General features: G+C 41.6%; 1 protein-coding gene across 1 annotated transcript in view; it reads right to left on the bottom strand.

Moving 5' to 3' along the window:
* Nucleotides 1-18782, bottom strand: part of CWC22 (CWC22 spliceosome associated protein homolog) — a 123988-nt gene that overhangs the window by 87083 nt on the left and 18123 nt on the right. Inside the window, exons 5-7 of the mRNA XM_040357646.1 lie at nucleotides 11722-11850; nucleotides 1444-1612; nucleotides 844-897 (exon numbers count right to left, since the gene is read on the bottom strand). Coding sequence (XP_040213580.1) covers nucleotides 844-897; nucleotides 1444-1612; nucleotides 11722-11850 — 352 coding nt within the window. The remainder of the gene's footprint in view (nucleotides 1-843; nucleotides 898-1443; nucleotides 1613-11721; nucleotides 11851-18782) is intronic.

Raw genomic sequence — 18782 nt, 5'->3', positions numbered from 1 at the left:
CATACAGTTCAATAAAAGCGCTAAACAAACATCCAAGAGTTCAAGGTAATTTAAAGCAATTGTAAAAAAAAAATAAAAAAAAAATATGTTTTCCTTTTTAAATAACATAACATGTTATACTTACCTCCTATGTGCAAGGGTTTTGCACAGAGCAACCCCGATCCTTCTCTTCTGGGGTCCCCCGGCAGTGATCCTGGATCCTCCTCCTCTGCATTGAGTGCCCCCAGGGAGAGCCGCTTTCCCTGGGGGCACTTTTGTGGGTGCGCTCCAGAGTCCTGGACCACCCCTCCGACTCCCATGTCACTGGATTTGATCGACAGCAACGGAGCCAATGGCTGCTATGAAGCTATCCAATGATGACCCGAGACATCGCCTGGGCTCGTTCTCGTCGCTGGAAAGATCAGGTTCAGGCAAGTAAAAGGGGGGGCTCTGGGGGGCAGCTGCACCACAGAAAGTTTTTCACATTAATGAATACACACACACACACACACACACACAATAGTTTGTGGACTTTATAACTTTCCTACACACCAAAAAAGATACACTGGTTTAAGTAATTTTATCCCCAGAAACAATGAAAATTTAATTTTTTTTCTTCAAAACTTTTCAGTGTTTTTTCATTCATTTAGCAAAAAAACTAAAACCCAGTGGTGATTAAATACCACCCAAAGAAAGCTGAATTTGTGCGATTTTTTTTCTAAAAGTCATTTGGGAACAGTGTTGCATGACCGTGCAATTGTCATTCAAAGTGTCACAGCGCTGAACGTTAGCCTGGGCAGGAAGAGCTATGAAAGTGTCTTTCGTTCCTAAAGCAGTAAATACAAAAACCAAACCTTTACTTACCACATTCTGATTGATTAGATGGGCAACAAATTTTGAAGCCGTCAAACAAAGTTGCTGTAGGAAAGAAAAATGTATAGACATTACTCCATCCAGATATGAAAATTAGTATTTTTAGATGTTTATATGCAACACTATTGTGATGATGGCTTGGGAGAAATTTGTTAAACATATTACTCAATGAGTGTAAAATAGTGGCTCACCAGCATACATTTGCCCACTAATGGACTGAAAGCATCATCAAACTTTATCAGAGAAGACTTATTTGTGCTGCCCACATCAACCAACCAATCAGATATCAGTTCTCAGTGCAGATTTGTACATAAAAAAAAATCAAATCTGACTGTTATAGGTAGCAGGCATTCTTACAGTTTTATCGTCTATTTTGCAAATAGTAAGATTTGGTTTAAAAATGTCAAGAATAAAAGCAAAATCTTAGTTTATTCAAAAATAATTTTATAGCTTAAATATAAAATGAAATTCAGTTTTTTGGGAAGTCATCAAGTACTGAAAAAGCATAAAAACAAAAAGCATGAAATATTATAAAAAGCCAAGAAAAATACTAGCAATACATTAAGAAAAAACAAAAAGCTTGTTCCTTACCTTATCATTCCTCCGGTAACCTTTACGGAAATTTAGGATAAGTCTCTTTAGAATCAATTCCCCCACCTGAGGGAACTTGGAGTTGATGATTGCCACTACAGCAGCATACACATGGGTGAAGATGGGAGATGCACTCTGAGCTTGAAGGATCGATCTAGACAGCAAGCCTCTAAGGGAGAGAAACAAATGGTGTACTACATTTATGGCAAGTAGATATTTTGAGCCATTACTAAAAATATTAACTTAAATTGTCAATGCTATCTCAATGTATTCTCTGTATTCTCCTTAAAGCGAAGTTACACCCAAAAGTGGAACTTCCACTTATACGCTTCCTACCCCCTTCCAGTGCCACATTTGGCACCTACTGAGCATCTCAGCTGTAAAACAGTTTGGTGGTGGGAAGATATCATCCGACATCTTGGGGAGATGACCAGCCTATTGTTTTTCAGTCTGAGCAGACCAATACACTTGCATTGAGAGAGGAGCAATGAACGAAGCAGATTTTACATAATTAAAAACGATAAAACAAACAATTTTTTCAATCAATGACACCTTAAAGTGATTGTAAAGTCTTGCCCCCCCCCCCCCCCCCCCAATAAAAATAAACATGTTATAATTTACTTAGAGCTGCAAGATTCTGGCTAAAATGAGAATCACTATTTTTTTTACTTGGAATAAAGATCACGATTCTCTCAGGAGTTTCGTGGTGCAACATCTTTCGGCATTAAACAAAAAAATTGGGCTAACTGTACTGTAAAATGTGGAACAGACTCCCTCCAGAGGTGGTTCTGGCCAGCTCAGTAGATTGCTTTATTAAAGGCCTGGATTCTTTCCTAAATGTACAGAATATAACTGAGTACTAAGATTTGTAGGTAAAGTTGATCCAGGGAAAATCCGATTGCCTCTCGGGGGATCAGGAAGGAATTTTTTCCCCTGCTGTAGCAAATTAGATAATGCGCTGCTGGGGTTTTTTGCCTTCCTCTGGATCAACTGTGGGTATATAGTTGGGTGTATGGGATTGTACTGTGTTTTTTATTTTGTTTGTTTATTTTTTTGTGGTTGAACTGGATGGACTTCTTTTTTCAACCTGACTAACTATGTACCGTTTAGATTTTAGATTTTTTTTTTTTTTTTAATTCATTGAAGTATACTTTTTCCCCCAAAAAATGCGTTTGAAAGACCGCTGCACAAAAATACAGTGCAACATAAAATATTGCAACAACCGCCATTTTATTCTCTAGGGGCTCTGCCAAAAATCTCTGCGATGCATACTAGCACATTAGGACATCACCTTGCAGGGAATTTTTATTCTTCTACAACTGTGGTTTACTACTGCTTTAACTCTGACTTGCTTCTAGGTCTCATGCCTTCACGTGAACCTTTACATTTTTAAAACACTTGCTGCTCTGGGACATTTTCAGAGATATTGTGGCTCATAATGATAGGGGTCTTCAAAGTCTTAAAATGAAATTTACACTGCCGTTTTTTGAAAGTAATTTTAAAGCGAACCTCAAGGTAAACACCAACACGTATGTTTGTGCTCATTAAAAATCACTAAGCATATTTTATAAGCACAGGAGCTGAAGAACGGGGAGAGCTGTGTGTAAACACACCTTCCCCGTTTTTCACAGTGGCAGCCTCATTGAACGTGTGTTCCCTGATATAGGGAAACACGATCAATGACGTCACACATCCAGCCCTGTCCCCCTACAGTTAGAACATACGAGGTCACACATTACCCCTACAGTGCCCCCTAGTGGTTAACTCCTAAACTGCAATTGTCATTTTCACAGTAAACAATGCATTTTTATAGCATTTTTTTGCTGTGAAAATGACAATGGTCCCAAAAATGTGTCAAGATTGTCCGATGTGTCCGCCATAATGTCACAGTCACAAAAAAAATAATAATAAAAAAAAAAAAACATCGCTTATCGCCGCCATTAGTAGTAAAAAAAAAATAATATTAATAAAAATGCCATAAAACTATCCCCTATTTTGTAAACGCTATAAATTTTGCGCAAAGCAATCGTTAAACGCTTATTGCGATTTTTTTTTTTACCAAAAATATGTAGAAGAATACGCATCGGCCTAAACTGAGAAAAAAATTATTTTTTTATATCTTTTTTTAGGGGCAATTATAGCAAAAAGTAAAAAATATATATATTTTTTTCAAAATTGTCGCTGTATTTTTGTTTATAGCGCAAAAAATAAAAACCGCAGAGGTGATCAAATACCACCAAAAGAAAGCTCTATTTGTGGGAAAAAAAGGACGCCAATTTTGTTTGGGAGCCACATCGCACGACCGAATCGCAAAAACTGGCCAGGTCCTTTACCTGCAAAAAGGTCCGGGTCTTAAGTGGTTAAAAGATGTTGTAAAGGCAAGGCGATGTCCTAATGTGCTAGTATGCATCGCAGAGATTTTTGGCAGATACCCTAGAGAATAAAATGGCAGTTGTTGCAATATTTTATGTTGCACTGTATTTTTGTGCAGCGGTCTTTCAAAACACATTTTTTGGGGGAAAAAGTATACTTCAATGAATAATAAAAAAAATCTAAACAGTACAGTTAGCCCAATTTTTTTGTTTAATTCCGAAAGATGTTACACCATGAAAATCCTGAGAGAATCGTGACCTTTATTCTAAATAAAAATTTTTTTTTTTTGATTTTCTCTGTCAAAAGTCTGCTGCTCCTGGACGCATTGGCTGTGGCTTCTTTTCCTGCCTTTAAATGCCTGTGTGCATGGACACATAGGCTAACATGCAGTGACATGCCAAATGCTCCTAACAGCAGTGTTAAACACGTCCAGTGTGTATGAGGCCTTAATTACCCATTAGGGCTTTTATTTGATAAAAACTACTTTGGGTTGCATGTGATTTATATTCCATATTTGTAGCTCATGATAAAAGTCGTCCGTTAATTTACGTATTCAAAAGACTGCTCCATCAACAGATCTGCATTCTGCACTGACAGAATACAAACCCCTAATCAATAGCTGGAGGAGATCAAGAGTAGTTGAACTGCTTTCATGTCTGAAACCTCTTGAAAATCAGACATGACAGGAGTGTACGGACTGCTCATTAGATACAAGGCAGCAAGGTAAGCCATGAACATAGCACAGACCCGGTGGATGGCAAAACATGGAGATGGGAGGAATGGGTTTAAGACTTATTAAAAGTCTGAGGTATGACTTCAATTACAATCAGTCATTACAACACAACAATATGCTTGAAGAATTACTTTAATTTAACATAGTGTATACTGTATACCACCAATACCAACCAAGGGCACCAGAAAGGTCGACCTTGTGTAGGTCACACTAGAACTGAACAATCAGCGGTTTCAGAAGACAATCCTGCCTTTTCTAAAGTAATGGTGTGGTGTCTATCATAGACAATAGGATACAATGTCTTAATTGCTTGTCTTCAAGGGCAATGTGACATCCAGCCAGGCAATATGTAGCCAAATCCCTCATGAGCATAACTAAAAATGTCATTTCTTTACACGAGGATAATCCCTTACAGCGATCCCTAGACATTGAATATTGTCATTAGGTGTGAAATATTGAGGAACCCGACAGGTCAAGTTATATAGGCTTAAACATCCATAAAACATATTTTCAATTAAACATCTCACATAATAAATTGTTTTGCTGTAAATTAAGGCCATATGGTGTATTGATTTTTCCTGGAATTTAATAAAATTTGCTTCAAATAATTTCAAAGCATGTAAAAAAAAGAAATCTATTGATTTCAGATAGGCGCATTTAAATTTTCATTCCTATAAGCATATTATCTTGTTCTCTACACCAGTGTTTCTCAACTCCAGTCCTCAAGGCGCCCCAACAAGTCATGTTTTCAGGATTTCCCTCAGATGAAACAGCTGTGGTAATTACTAAGGCAGTGAAAGTGATCAAATCACCTGTGCAAAATAATGGAAATCCTGAAAGCATGACCTGCTGAGGCGCCTTGAGGACTGGAGTTGAGAAACGCTGCTCTACGCTGCCTAAACAAGATAAAGGCAGTACAAGATCTGGATCCATATGCTCAGACACTCTGGGGCTCATTTACTAAAACTAGAGTGTAAAATCTGGTGCAGCTGTGCATGGGAGCCAATCAGCGTCTAACTTTAGCTTGTTCAATTAAGCTTTGACAAAAAACCTGCAAGCCGATTGGTTTGTATACAGAACTGCAGCAGATTTTAACATCGCTATTCCAATTCTACAGGTAACCTTGTTGCTAGTGGTGCAAGTTCGGATCACAGTTGATCCGTGATCCGAACGGGTCACCCCCTTCAATTCGGCACACAATGTGATCCGCGGATTGCCGCCGCGGCCATAGCATTAGGAATGGCCGCGGCTTCGGCCTAGTGACGCCACTGCAGGAGATGTGGATATTACAGGGGGGGGGGGGAGACGTGGATATTACAGTGGGGGGGGGAGACGTGGATATTACAGTGGGGGGGGGGGGATGTGGATATTACAGTGGGGGGGGGAGGTGTGGATAGTACAGTGGGGGGGGGGAGGTGTGGATAGTACAGTGGGGGGGGGGGGAGGTGTGGATAGTACAGTGGGGGGGGGGGAGGTGTGGATAGTACAGTGGGGGGGGAGGTGTGGATAGTACAGTGGGGGGGGGAGGTGTGGATAGTACAGTGGGGGGGAGGTGTGGATAGTACAGTGGGGGGGAGGAGGAGGAGATGTGGATATTACAGTGGGGGGGGGAGAGATGTGGATATTACAGTGGGGGGGGGGGAGAGATGTGGATTTTACAGTTGGGGGGGGAGGAGATGTGGATATTACAGTGGGGGGGGGGAGATGTGGATATTACAGTGGGGGGGGGAGATGTGGATATTACAGTGGGGGGGGAGAGATGTGGATATTACAGTGGGGGGGGGAGAGATGTGGATATTACAGTGGGGGGGGGAGAGATGTGGATATTACAGTGGGGGGGGGGGAGAGATGTGGATATTACAGTGGGGGGGGGGGGAGAGATGTGGATATTACAGTGGGGGGGAGAGATGTGGATATTACAGTGGGGGGGGGGGAGAGATGTGGATATTACAGTGGGGGGGGGGGAGAGATGTGGATATTACAGTGGGGGGGGGGGAGAGATGTGGATATTACAGTGGGGGGGAGAGATGTGGATATTACAGTGGGGGGGGGGGAGATGTGGATATTACAGGGGGGGTGTGATATTACGGGGGGGGGGGAGATGTGGATATTACAGTCTGCGGGGGGGGATGTGGATATTAAAGTGTGGGGAGGGGGGAGATGTGGATATTACAGTGTGGGGGGGGGGAGATGTGGATATTACAGTGGTGGGGGGGTGTGGATATTACAGTGGGGGGGGAGATGTGGATATTACAGTGGGGGGGGGAGAGGTGGATATTACAGTGGGGGGGGGGGGGAGAGGTGGATATTACAGTGGGGGGGGGGAGAGGTGGATATTACAGTGGGGGGGGGAGAGGTGGATATTACAGGGGGGGGGGGGAGAGATGTGGATATTACAGGGGGGGGGGGAGAGATGTGGATATTACGGGGGGGGGGGGAGATGTGGATATTACAGTCTGCAGGGGGGGGGGGGATGTGGATATTACAGTGTGGGGGGGGGGGAGATGTGGATATTACAGTGGGGGGGAGACGTGGATATTACAGTAGGGGGGGGGGGGAGAGATGTGGATATTACAGTGTGGGGGGGAGAGATGTGGATATTACAGTGTGGGGGGGGGAGATGTGGATATTACAGTGTGGGGGGGGGGGGGTGAATATTACAGTGTGGGGGGGAGAGATGTGGATATTACAGTGTGGGGGGGAGAGATGTGGATATTACAGTGTGGGGGGGAGAGATGTGGATATTACAGTGTGGGGGGGGGGGGTGAATATTACAGTGTGGGGGGGAGAGATGTGGATATTACAGTGTGGGGGGGAGAGATGTGGATATTACAGTGTGGGGGGGAGAGATGTGGATATTACAGTGTGGGGGGGAGAGATGTGGATATTACAGTGGGGAGATATTTTTTCCGAGGAACGATCCGAAGCGTGAGTTTTTTGATCCGTTGCACCCCTACTTGCTGCAGTAACTAGTTACCAAGTACAGACTTCAAATAACCAGAACATTTCTTAACAAGTCAACAATCATTAGACTGTATGATACTACAATGCTTCCACAGGGAAAGTTCAATGAATGTATGACTTTCATTGACAGACTACCTAAAACAAACTTCTCAACCAAAACAGAAACATTTAAAATAAAGTGTAATCCTTTCAATGAAAGGCCAAGCTTTCGTATAAGGCTCTGTTCACACTAGTGCGATTTCTCCTTAGTCTGCCTTCACGCTGCACTGCATGACAGTGGAAATCACATTATTCTCTATGGTCAATTCATCTACTTCAATACAACCAGTCTGTTTTTTTTTCATACGATTATAATTTTAATCGTATAATGTTATGTTCTTTGGTGAGCTTAGAACAATAGAGCTTAAAGTGATTGTAAACAACCACCTTGTAAAACAACCTATGCAGTTAAAAAAAGAAATAAAAGACAAAACATATTTGTATATATAAAAAAAGAAAACGCACAACACATTATAAATACTTTTTTTTATATATATATATATATATATATATATATATATATATATATATATATATATATATATATATATATATAAAAAAGTGATCACATTCGCTCTGTTCTCAGCTGCATAAGAGAGGAGGCGGACGAGGAGGAGGAGGAGGAAGCAGCAGCACACTGAGCTTGCCAGTGAATGGCTGTGCAGCGGGGGCATGTCAGGACAAGTCTGATCATTTGAGGAAAGCACACCCTGTTCCCAGTATAGCTAAAGAACTGACCACAGTGAGCTCCCCTGCTTAGTGTGGTCAGTTTTTTAATAGGACTGGCCAGAACACCAGGGATTTCACACAAAGGAAATGCAAAGAGAACTGGATACTTTCTCATACAGTGTACGTAATACAGCAGGAACATATCAGGAATATGAAGTGGTGGGATAACAAATGCTTTAAAGGGTCACTAAAGGAAAAAAAATTTTTTGCTGAAATGACTGTTTACAGGGTATAGAGACATAAAAGTTAACTGATTCCTTTTAAAAAAGATTACAAATAGATTAAATTCAATCATATAATGTGCCTGCAGTTTCACTTTCGGTTTCATGTTCCTGTGAACTAGAGAGACACACAGAACAAAAACAAACAAATCCAGGGCAGTGTTTTGTTTTGAAAATGAATCTGATTGGTTCTGTTAAGTTTTAGACACACAGTAATGACAGCTTAGACCACCGTGAAAAGCTCCCAGTACTGTGGTTATAAGGAGCCAGACAAGCAGGAAGTGTGGAGATCACAGCAGAATTACAGCTACTTCAAAGCAAAAATGAACAATGAGGACATGAAACCAGGACTGCAGTAAGGTAAAGGAAACTATTTAGCTAAAAAAAAAAAATTCCTTTAGTGATCCTTTAACCACTTCCAGACCTTAGGTGTTTTTCAGATTTGGTGTTTGCAAGACAAAAACAGTTTTTCCTGCTAGAAAATTACTTAAAACCCCCAAACATTATATATTTTTTTTCTAACACCCTAGAGAATAAAATAGTCGTCATTGCAATACTTGTCACACCGTATTTGCGCAGCGGTCTTACAAGCACACTTTTTTTGGAGAAAAAAAAAAACACTTTTTTGAATTAAAAAATAAGACAACAATAAATTTGGCCCAATTTTTTTATATATTGTGAAAGATAATGTTACGCCGAGTAAAATGATACCCAACATGTCACGCTTAAAAATTGCGCCCGCTCGTGGCATGGCGTCAAACTTTTACCCTTAAAAATCTCGATAGGCGACGTTTAAAAAATTCTATAGGTTGCATTTTTTGAGCTACAGAGTAGGTCTAGAGCTAGAATTATTGCTCTCGCTCCAACGATCGCGGCGATACCTCACTTGTGTGATTTGAACACCGTTTTCATATGCGGGCGCTACTCGTGTATGCGTTCGCTTCTGCGCGCAAGCTTGTCGGGATGGGGCGCTTTAAAAAAAAAAATTTCTTTGTTTTCTTATTTATTTTATTACTTTTTACACTGAAAAAAAATAAAAATAATTTGATCACTTTTATTCCTATTACAAGGAATGTAAACATCCCTTGTAATAGAAAAAAGCATGACAGGTCCTCTTAAATATGAGATCTGGGGTCAAAAAGACCTCAGATCTCATATTTAGACTAAAATGCAAGAAAAAAAAAAAATTTGAAACTGTCATTTTTTCAAATGACAAAAAAAAATAAAAATGTTTCTTTAAGAGGCTGGGCGGGACTGACGTTTTGACGTCACTTCCGCCCAGCAGAGCTATGAGGACGGGTGAAGGAGATTTTTCCTTCACTCGCAACCCCAGTGAACAGCCGAACGGACCCGATCTCCTCCGCCGCTACCGACGGCTCCGGTAAGCGGCGGAGGGCGCGGGAGAGCACCGATAACAGCGATCTCGCGGCGAATCCGCCGCGAAGACCGCCGTTATCGTGTACAGGACCGTTGGCACTAAAGATGGATACCTCGGTTGTGGCAGCAGCTGTTGCCGTTACCGAGATATCCATCTTTAAAGTGCCGACGTAAATGTACATGAGCGGGTCTGGAAGTGGTTAAGGCTGTATGCACACTGAATTTACCTAATTTTGGTATAGGCAGCTATAAGAGGTGGACCAAAATGCAAAAAATAATAATTGTGGATCTGAATAGAAATAACTTCACATCCATGTGTATGAGCCCTCAAAAAAGGTCTGTAAAACAGTGTGTGTGTATATATATATATATATATATATATATATATATATATATATATATATATATATATATACACACACACACACATACATACATACACACACACACTGTACAAACCAATAAGTCAAATTTAATTTTCACTTTTAGCTAAATACATCATTATAGGTGCATCAAAACAAACAATGATGAAAGCATTTTTCTTTAGAAAGAAGCCACATTCTGAGTAGAAAGGCCAGTCCCCTGTCTGCATGTTCCATAGTGAGACCCTTGCTGTGTGTGAGGAAGCAGTGATCTCTCTGCAGAGGTCCAAACACACACACCCTGCTAGGTCAGAGCCAAAGTTCTACAATAGGCAGGAACTTGAGCTTTGCCGATTACGGAGCTATATATTTGACCCAGTTTGGGGCATGGTGAACCTCCACTTAGAAACTACTTCTTCCACACAGAGAACAAGGGTACCACCCTTCAGCTGCTGACAGAAGACAGGCTTTTCCTCCAGGGCTCTAGAAAGAAAACAAACTGCAAGACATTAAAACACATTCTGTTTTGTTATACTTGGAATGCATTTACCAGATTTAAAAGGGGTTGTAAAGGAAATCCCCCCCCCCCCCTAAATAGCTTCCTTTACCTTAGTGCAGTCCTCCTTCACTTACCTCATCCTTCAATTTTTCTTTTAAATGTCCTTATTTCTTCTGAGAAATCCTCACTTCATGTTCTTCTGTCTGTAACTACACACAGTAATGCAAGGCTTTCTCCCTGGTGTGGAGAAAGCCTCTTGAGGGGGAGGAGCGAGCAGGAGTCTCAGGACGCCCACTAACACACAGCTCCTTTCTCTATCTGCAAAGTAGATCACGTCCTGACTATCCTGCTCGTCCCCTCCCCCCTCAAGAGGCTTTCTCCACACCAGGGAGAAAGCCTTGCATTACTGTGTGGAGTTACAGACAGAAGAACAGGAAGTGAGGATTTCTCGGAAGAAATAAGGACATTTAAAAGCAAAATGGAAGGATGAGGTAAGGGAAAGGAAGCTATTTAGGGGGGGGGGGGGGGGAATTACCTTTACAACCCCTTTAAGCTTGAGGCTGCATTCACACCTAGGCGTATATACGCCTGAAGCGCGACGCTCGTGCCGCTGGAGGGGCGAAGTTCCATTGATGTCTATGAGATGGTTCACATCTCACGCCAAACGCCGAAACGCCGAAACGCTGTACGCCTGCTGCCTGAAAACAAGTCCCAGACCCTTTTTTTCAGGCAGCTTTCGGCATAGACATCAATGTAAATCATTTGTAAAAAAAAAAAAGTTAACAAATCGCGGCAAAATACGCCGCGTTACAGTGTGAATGCACCCTAAAAGTTAAATTTAGCTTTAAATCAGTAGGACCTCTACATTGCAACTGTCACATTAAAAATGTAAAAAAAAAATAAAATAAAAAAAACACCCTGCAGGAAAAAAAAAAATAAAAACATAAAATAAAAAACACACGCCATAGAATTAGTACATACCGCCCACGAATTATGTTTTCCTGAAGGATCTCCTGAATAATATTCCCAATGTTGGACACGTTGACTTTGTTAATGAGACCATTAATTGACTTCTTTAATGCTTCCCAGCTCATTCTCTGATAAGCTAAGCTGTTGAACAAGAACAAAGTGTTAGCACACAGGAACCCAAAGTCATTGTACAATATAACCTCAGTACTTATAAAGCAGTATTGTATAGACATAGCTTGACTTGCTTACAGTTGTTACTTAAATTGTCAATACTTTAAGGGAATCTATAGTTATTTTGTACATATTGGCATTTATTATACTCACAACAAAATAACATGGTGTTATTATTTTATTTAGTGGAGTAAGTATTGCAATATTAATATTCTATAATCTCCTTTTGAATCAGCAGGTGGAGCTTTATCAGTGCTTGCAAGCAGGTGGTATGGGGTATGTAGTCTCTAGAAAGTAAAAGGAGAGTAGCTGCAGGACATGCAGGAAACACAGGAAGTTGCGGAAAACGATAGCTAGCAGACAGAACTCACAACATGAAAGGAAATTTAAATCAGACCGGCAGTCATTTTTTTTTACTTTTCTATTAAATCTTCTGCCCTTTTTGTTTTAACTCTAGATAGTAAAGCTTTTTTTTCTGCCAGTAAATACCTTATACAGCCCACTTCCCGTTTCCTGTCTGGTCATTAGCCTGAGCTCATCACATCATGCACAGCTCTCTCTCTCTCCTGAGAGTTTGCCAGGAAGGGAGGGTGAGGGGTCATAAGAGGGCCAATGAGAGCTTCAGAGCTGGAGGTGTGCCTCTGTGCTTATCCAGGAAGTGAACAGGCAGCAGCTTCAGGTGCCCGCAGTTAAAATGGATGCAGCCAGACTCAGTGGGGGGAGATTTCTGGAGCATATTTGTCAAGTACAGAATTACAGTATATATAAAATAATATGCAAAGTGGTTGGAGGGAAGCTTAAGAATGGCAAAGATGTTTTTATTACAAATTATGTGAGCAAACTGCAGTTCCTCTTTAAGCTTATATTGGATTGCAATAAAAACTACTGCTTGTGTTGCCATTCAATGCTGATGTTATAAAATGAAAAAGTGTATGCTATAGCCATGGAACTCATTTAAAAAACAAGCAATCACTAAATAAATGGACACTGGCCCACCCTTTAGCCCCGTACACACGATCGTATATCTGATGGAATCTAATCCGATGGATTTTTTCGTCGGATATCCGATAAAGCTGACTTTCATCAGTCTTGCCTACACACCATCAGTCAAAAATCCGACCGTGCCAAAACGCAGTGACGTAAAACACTACGACGTGCTGAGAAAAATTAAGTTCAATGCTTCAGAGCATGCTTCGACTTGATTCTGAGCATGCGTGGATTTTTGACTGATGGACTTCCACACAGACGATCGTTTTTTTCCCCATCATTTTTTTTATCCATAGGAAATATTTAACAAAATGTTCTATTTTTTTTACACCGATGGAAAAAAGACCGATGGGGCCCACACATGATCGGTTTCTTCGATGAAAACAGTCCATCGGTCTGTTTTCAACAGACAAACCGATCGTGTGTACAGTGCTTTAGAGGCAGGGACTGATGGCTAGCACTACATGCAGGAGAAACCAACAAAGGAGCAGAATGAAGTGTCGACCACTAGACCCACCACGGGCCACTCCTACAATCCATGCAGCTCCAACATACACACAACCATAACTACAACTTATCATCCTTACAGACCATGAGCACAACACTAAAGCCATTGAATGACTCCCATAATAATACTATTATAGTAAGGGAGTAATCACTGTTATATTTACTCAGGAAATGACCTCCCCAGTATCAACCATTACTAAATAGTAAAATCATCATTTGTTAAAGCACATGAACAAACGTTGGGCCGTACCAATGCTCGGAGTTTAAAACATCTCTAACTTTGCAGCGGTCGGTTAGATTTAAGACTAATGGGTCAAGCATAGGGCTACAGCAAATTTCTCTCTGTCTTTACTGAATAAAATGTAAAGAATGAATGAACCAAAATTTTTGCAGTTTGTATATGCTGTGTAAAAAGTGTATTTTCTTCTATTTTCTTCCAACTTAAAAATTGTTTTTCGGGTAAACTCCCGCTTTAACATTAGATTGAGGCTCATTTTGTCAAGGGGAATCGGGTGTTTTTTTTTAAATCGAAGCAGTACTTACCGTTTTAGAGACAGATCTTCTCCGCCGCTTCCGGGTATGGGCTGCGGGACTGGGCGTTCCTATTTGATTGACAGGTTTCCGACGGTCGCATATATCGCGTCACGAGTAGCCGAAAGAAGCCGAACGTCAGTGCGGCTCTATACGGCGCCTGCGCACTGACGTTCTTCTACTTTCGGAAAATCGCGACGCGATGTATGCGACCGTCTGAAGCCTGTCAATCAAATAGGAACGCCCAGTCCCGCAGCCCATACCCGGAAGCGAAGGAGAAGATCTCTCTCTAAAACGGTAAGTACTGCGTCGATTTAAAAAAAAACACCAGATTCCCCTTCACAAAATGAGCCTCAATCTAATGTTAAAAATTAAGTTTTTGGGTGAACCTCCACTTTAAAGTGATTTGTAAAGTCTTGTTTATTTTTTTAAATAACTAACATGGTATACTTGCCTGCTCTGTGCAGTTGGTTTTGCACAGGGCAGCCCAGATCCTCCTTTTCTCGGGTTCCTCTTTGCTGCTCCTAGCCCCTACCTCCTGTTAAGTGCCGCGTCACAGCTCCGTGTGTCCATTCAGACACCGAGCTTCCGTTCAGCCCCACCCCCTCTCTCCTGATTGGCTGACTTTAATTGACAGCCGCAGGAGCCAATGGTGCCACTGCTGTGTCTCAGGTGTCTGATGGGGCTCAGGTAAGTATTAGGGGGGTGCTGGGGAGGCTGCTACACACAGAAGGTGTTTTAGCTTAATGCATAGAATGCATTAAGATAAAAAAAACTTCTGACTTTAAAGGAGAAGTATGGGTTTATTTTTTATTTTAGTTTTATACTCACCTCGGTGGATTGAGCATCAGACCGATGCTCCATCTGTCCCCCGCCGTCTGTGCACTGAGAACAGAGCCACCGAACATCGCCGCTGGCTCGGTTCTCACAGATCCCCGAGAGGAAAGAGGCTGACTGTCTCTTTCCTTTTTATTTGAGCGCTGAGCCATGAAGGGGCATGGAGAGGCTGTCTCAGCGGCTCGCCGATACGCTGAGACTGCCATCAATCAGGGCAGCTGGCGGATCCCGACTTGGGAAGTCGTGATGACGCGCTGCCCTGACTGATGGCAGTGATGTCAACAGAGAGTGGACTTCAGACCGCTTTCCGCTGAAAACGGGTCACAGGAGTGCAAATCGAGTTGCACTTCTGTGACCCAGAGGAGAAGCCCAGCCGGAAAAGCACAGGCTGGACTTTAAACTAATTTAAAGTGGAAGAGTAGTCAAAACCTAACTAATGCTAAACCTACTCTCAGCCACATTCTAATCCAAATCTAACCCTGTAAAGAAAAAAAAATATTCTATACTTACCTGTTCTGCAGCCGCTGTGGTCTCAGCAGTGGCTTCAGTGTGTAGGAGAGGCAGCCGACAATGGAAACGCCCCAAAGTAACTCCATGGGTGATGTAATTTCCCAGCCATTGTCAGTTCTCTCCTGCACACAGCATCCACCACTGGAAACCAGATCGGAGCGGCTGCAGAACTGGCAATTATAGAGATATTTCTTTACAAGGCTAGATAGATTAGGCTTAGAATGTGGCCGAGAGTAGGTTTAGCATTAGGTTAGGTTCTCTTGGCCTGTGCCCCCGAAGACATCATTGATGACAAAACGTGTCGGAAGTGGCCTGTGATGACATCACGCACACGTCGCTGACTTTTGCAGCTATACATGAGTGAACAGCTTGCTGAAAGTTTAATCTGTGTTGCATACAATCTGTATTGATTACAAGCCATGTGGAGGCAATTCTTACTACTTTTATTAAAAGCTTGATGGGCATCACTATGGCAGTCTATTTTTTGTACTTCTTTGAGCTACACACTGGGATTTGTGGCTGAGTGACAACCTCTTTTTATTAGATGAGCTGCTCTTACTGCCATAACACATGAGCATACAAACATTATAACTTATGGACCAACACATTTGGCAAGATGCGCATGTCGAGTGTTTCTTGCTTGTGACGGATCCTTTTCTCATCTGCATTTCACAATGCACTTTCTGGATGGTTGGAAGTCAGTTTAATCTATTTAAAAAGGATTGTTTGAAAGTTATATGAACTTTTACACATCGATTTGCAGGTGTGTGCTCTTTACAGGCTGATTTTTGTGCACACATACTTTGGCACGTTCGCAAGTTATTTGTATGGATTTGTAGATTGCATTTTTACAGGTCATTTTTATGCACAATCACTATTGCAACATTTGCAATTTAGGTTTATAAATGTATTTAGTATTAGCGCTGCTTATAATAGTTTGGTTTTTACTAAACGTCCACTTTAAACCAAAACTGAAGCTTCCTCTAGTGTTCCTTTCTTCAGAGCATAGCTACTTTCTTACAATGTGCGCCACGTCATTCCATGAAGTTAACATGCCACCAGCTGTGACGGTTTTGTTTAACTCCTGTTCACTTTCCACCCACCTCTAACCTCAATTAAAGCTTTAGCATAGAGACAAGCCTTGGTCATTGAATTTCTTTTCTTTTATCCTATAATGCATCCAGCCTCCTCACTGCGAGTTAACTGAAATAAGACATAGGTCTATGTGGAATGTTTAGAAAAGGTATTGTATTTTTTTTTTGTGAAAAAAGCAACGCTTACAACGAATATGTATGCCTCATACAGGGTTGGAATTCAATCTTTATATTGTTAAAAATATACAGTGTTCTGTCTTAATCTTCATACCTGCTCTCGCCGAGAACCTAGTCACATTCTAACCCACACTTTATTGCTACAATTCCTTTCCTGCACCTTGCTTCTCTTGTGTATGTTCTCGCCGAGAACCTAGTCACCTTCTAAACCACACTTTATTGCTACAATTCCTTTCCTGCACCTTGCTTCTCTTGATGTGTATGTATATGAAAGCATCCTTTTAGAAATACACCTACGGCTGCATTATGTAAATCAGTCCACAGCTTTAGACATTCCTTGCACACATGAGATCCATAAGGCCTGGCTGCTTGGCCTATAATGGACTGGTTGCCAAGAGAGGCCTTCCGCCTGGGAACCAGAAATCCTCTTTCATCCTACTTTGCTCTGCTACATTGGTCCTACACTGATCCTACATTGGTCCTACATTGATCCTACATTGGTCCTACATCCATCCTACTTTCATGAACAGGATACTACTTTGATCCGACTTTGTGATAGTCTGACTTGTTCTTTGACCAATCAAAACAATCCCAGAGTGAGATAAATTCCTTTTACAGCTGCTGTAATCACAAGTCGGATGTCAAAAGTCAGATGGTTAGGACAAGGCTCCTACTTTGGTCCGACTTCAATGATATTCAATGGGCTGAAGTAGGATCAATGTAGGACCAAAGTAGTACAGGGAGCATTTTCAAAGTCGGACCGACTTGTGTAGGACCAGTTAAGACAGCTCTCATAGGGAAACATTGATTTTCACACGTCATGCTACATGAGCTCCCAATGTAGGACCGTTGTCGGACAAGTGTGAACCCAGCCTCACTTGGTAACCAAATTACTGAAGACCAGTAGCAAAATCAGCAGTGCAGACTTTGTCTATATCCTCAGCTTTGCAGGAAATTTCTGAGGCTCATTTTACAGTTAAAGCCTCATTCTTGCACTAAAGGTTCAATAAAGTGGTTGTAAACCTCAGACATGAAATATGCACAAAGCATATCACTCTATAGTGTGTACTTGTCTCAATTAAGAGCACTTACAGTGGTGTTCAACCCAATATACAACTAGGTATTAAACTAAAGACCACCCCAGCATCCCCTAGTTTTTGTGTAATTAATATATATATTACAGGGGTTGACAAATTTGCTTGGAATCTAGGAGCCAGGTAAAAAAGTTAGGAGCCAGAAAACGCACCCCGTCCCGACGAGCTTGCGCGCAGAAGCGAACACATACGTGAGCAGCCTCCGCATATGTAAACGGTGTTCAAACCACACGTGAGGTATCGCTGCGATTGGTAGAGCGAGAGCAATAATTCTAGCCCTAGACCTCCTCTGTAACTCAAAACATGCAACCTGTAGATTTTTTTAATCGTCGCCTATGAAGATTTTAAAGGGTAAAAGTTTGTCGGCATTCTACGAGCGGGCGCAATTTTAAAGCGTGACATGTTGGGTATGAATTTACTGGGGATAACTTTACTGTTGTCTTAATTTTTTTATGAAAAAAAGTGTCATTTTTTCACAAAAAAAGTGCGCTTGTAAGACCGCTGCGCAAATACGGCGTGACAGAAAGTATTGCAACGGTCGCCATTTTATTCTCTAGGGTGTTAGGATAAAAAATATATATAATGTTTGGGGGTTCTAATTAGAGGGAAGAAGATGGCAGTGAAAATAGTGAAAAAACAACATTAGAATTGCTGTTTAACTTGTAATGCTTAACTTGTAATACCAACGGCCACCACCAGATGGCGCCAGCTCACATCTGGTGGTAATAACTTGTAATACCAACGGCTCACCACCAGATGGCCCCAGCTCAAAAAAAAAAAAAAAAAAAATTTTTTTTTTTTTTTTGCCCCCTTCCAATTCAAGTCGCCAGGACCCTATTTCTAGTCGCCATGGCGACCTGGCGCCCGGGATTTGTCGAGCCTTGATATATTAATATATATATATATATATATATATTTTTATATTATTTTTTTTTTTCCCTTACCCTTTTTGAAGTCTAAAAAGGTATACTTTCGTCCTAACCTCGCTGCGGCGAAGTTACGCAATTCCTTCTTCTGCCTCAAGCCCTCCTTCTTCCCCTCGTCATCCTTCTGGGACCTGTGTGTGTCTCCCAGAAGACGACGAGACCATTCAGAAAGTGACTCGCGCATGCGCAGTAGGAAACCGGCTGTGAAGCCTAAAGGCATCACTGGCGGTTTCCTTTAG

The sequence above is a fragment of the Rana temporaria genome, chromosome 6, assembly GCF_905171775.1.
Source record: "Rana temporaria chromosome 6, aRanTem1.1, whole genome shotgun sequence".
Taxonomy (NCBI): Eukaryota; Metazoa; Chordata; class Amphibia; order Anura; family Ranidae; genus Rana; species Rana temporaria.
Note: the sequence above shows the minus strand (reverse complement) of the source record. Positions and strands in the feature narration are given on the sequence as shown.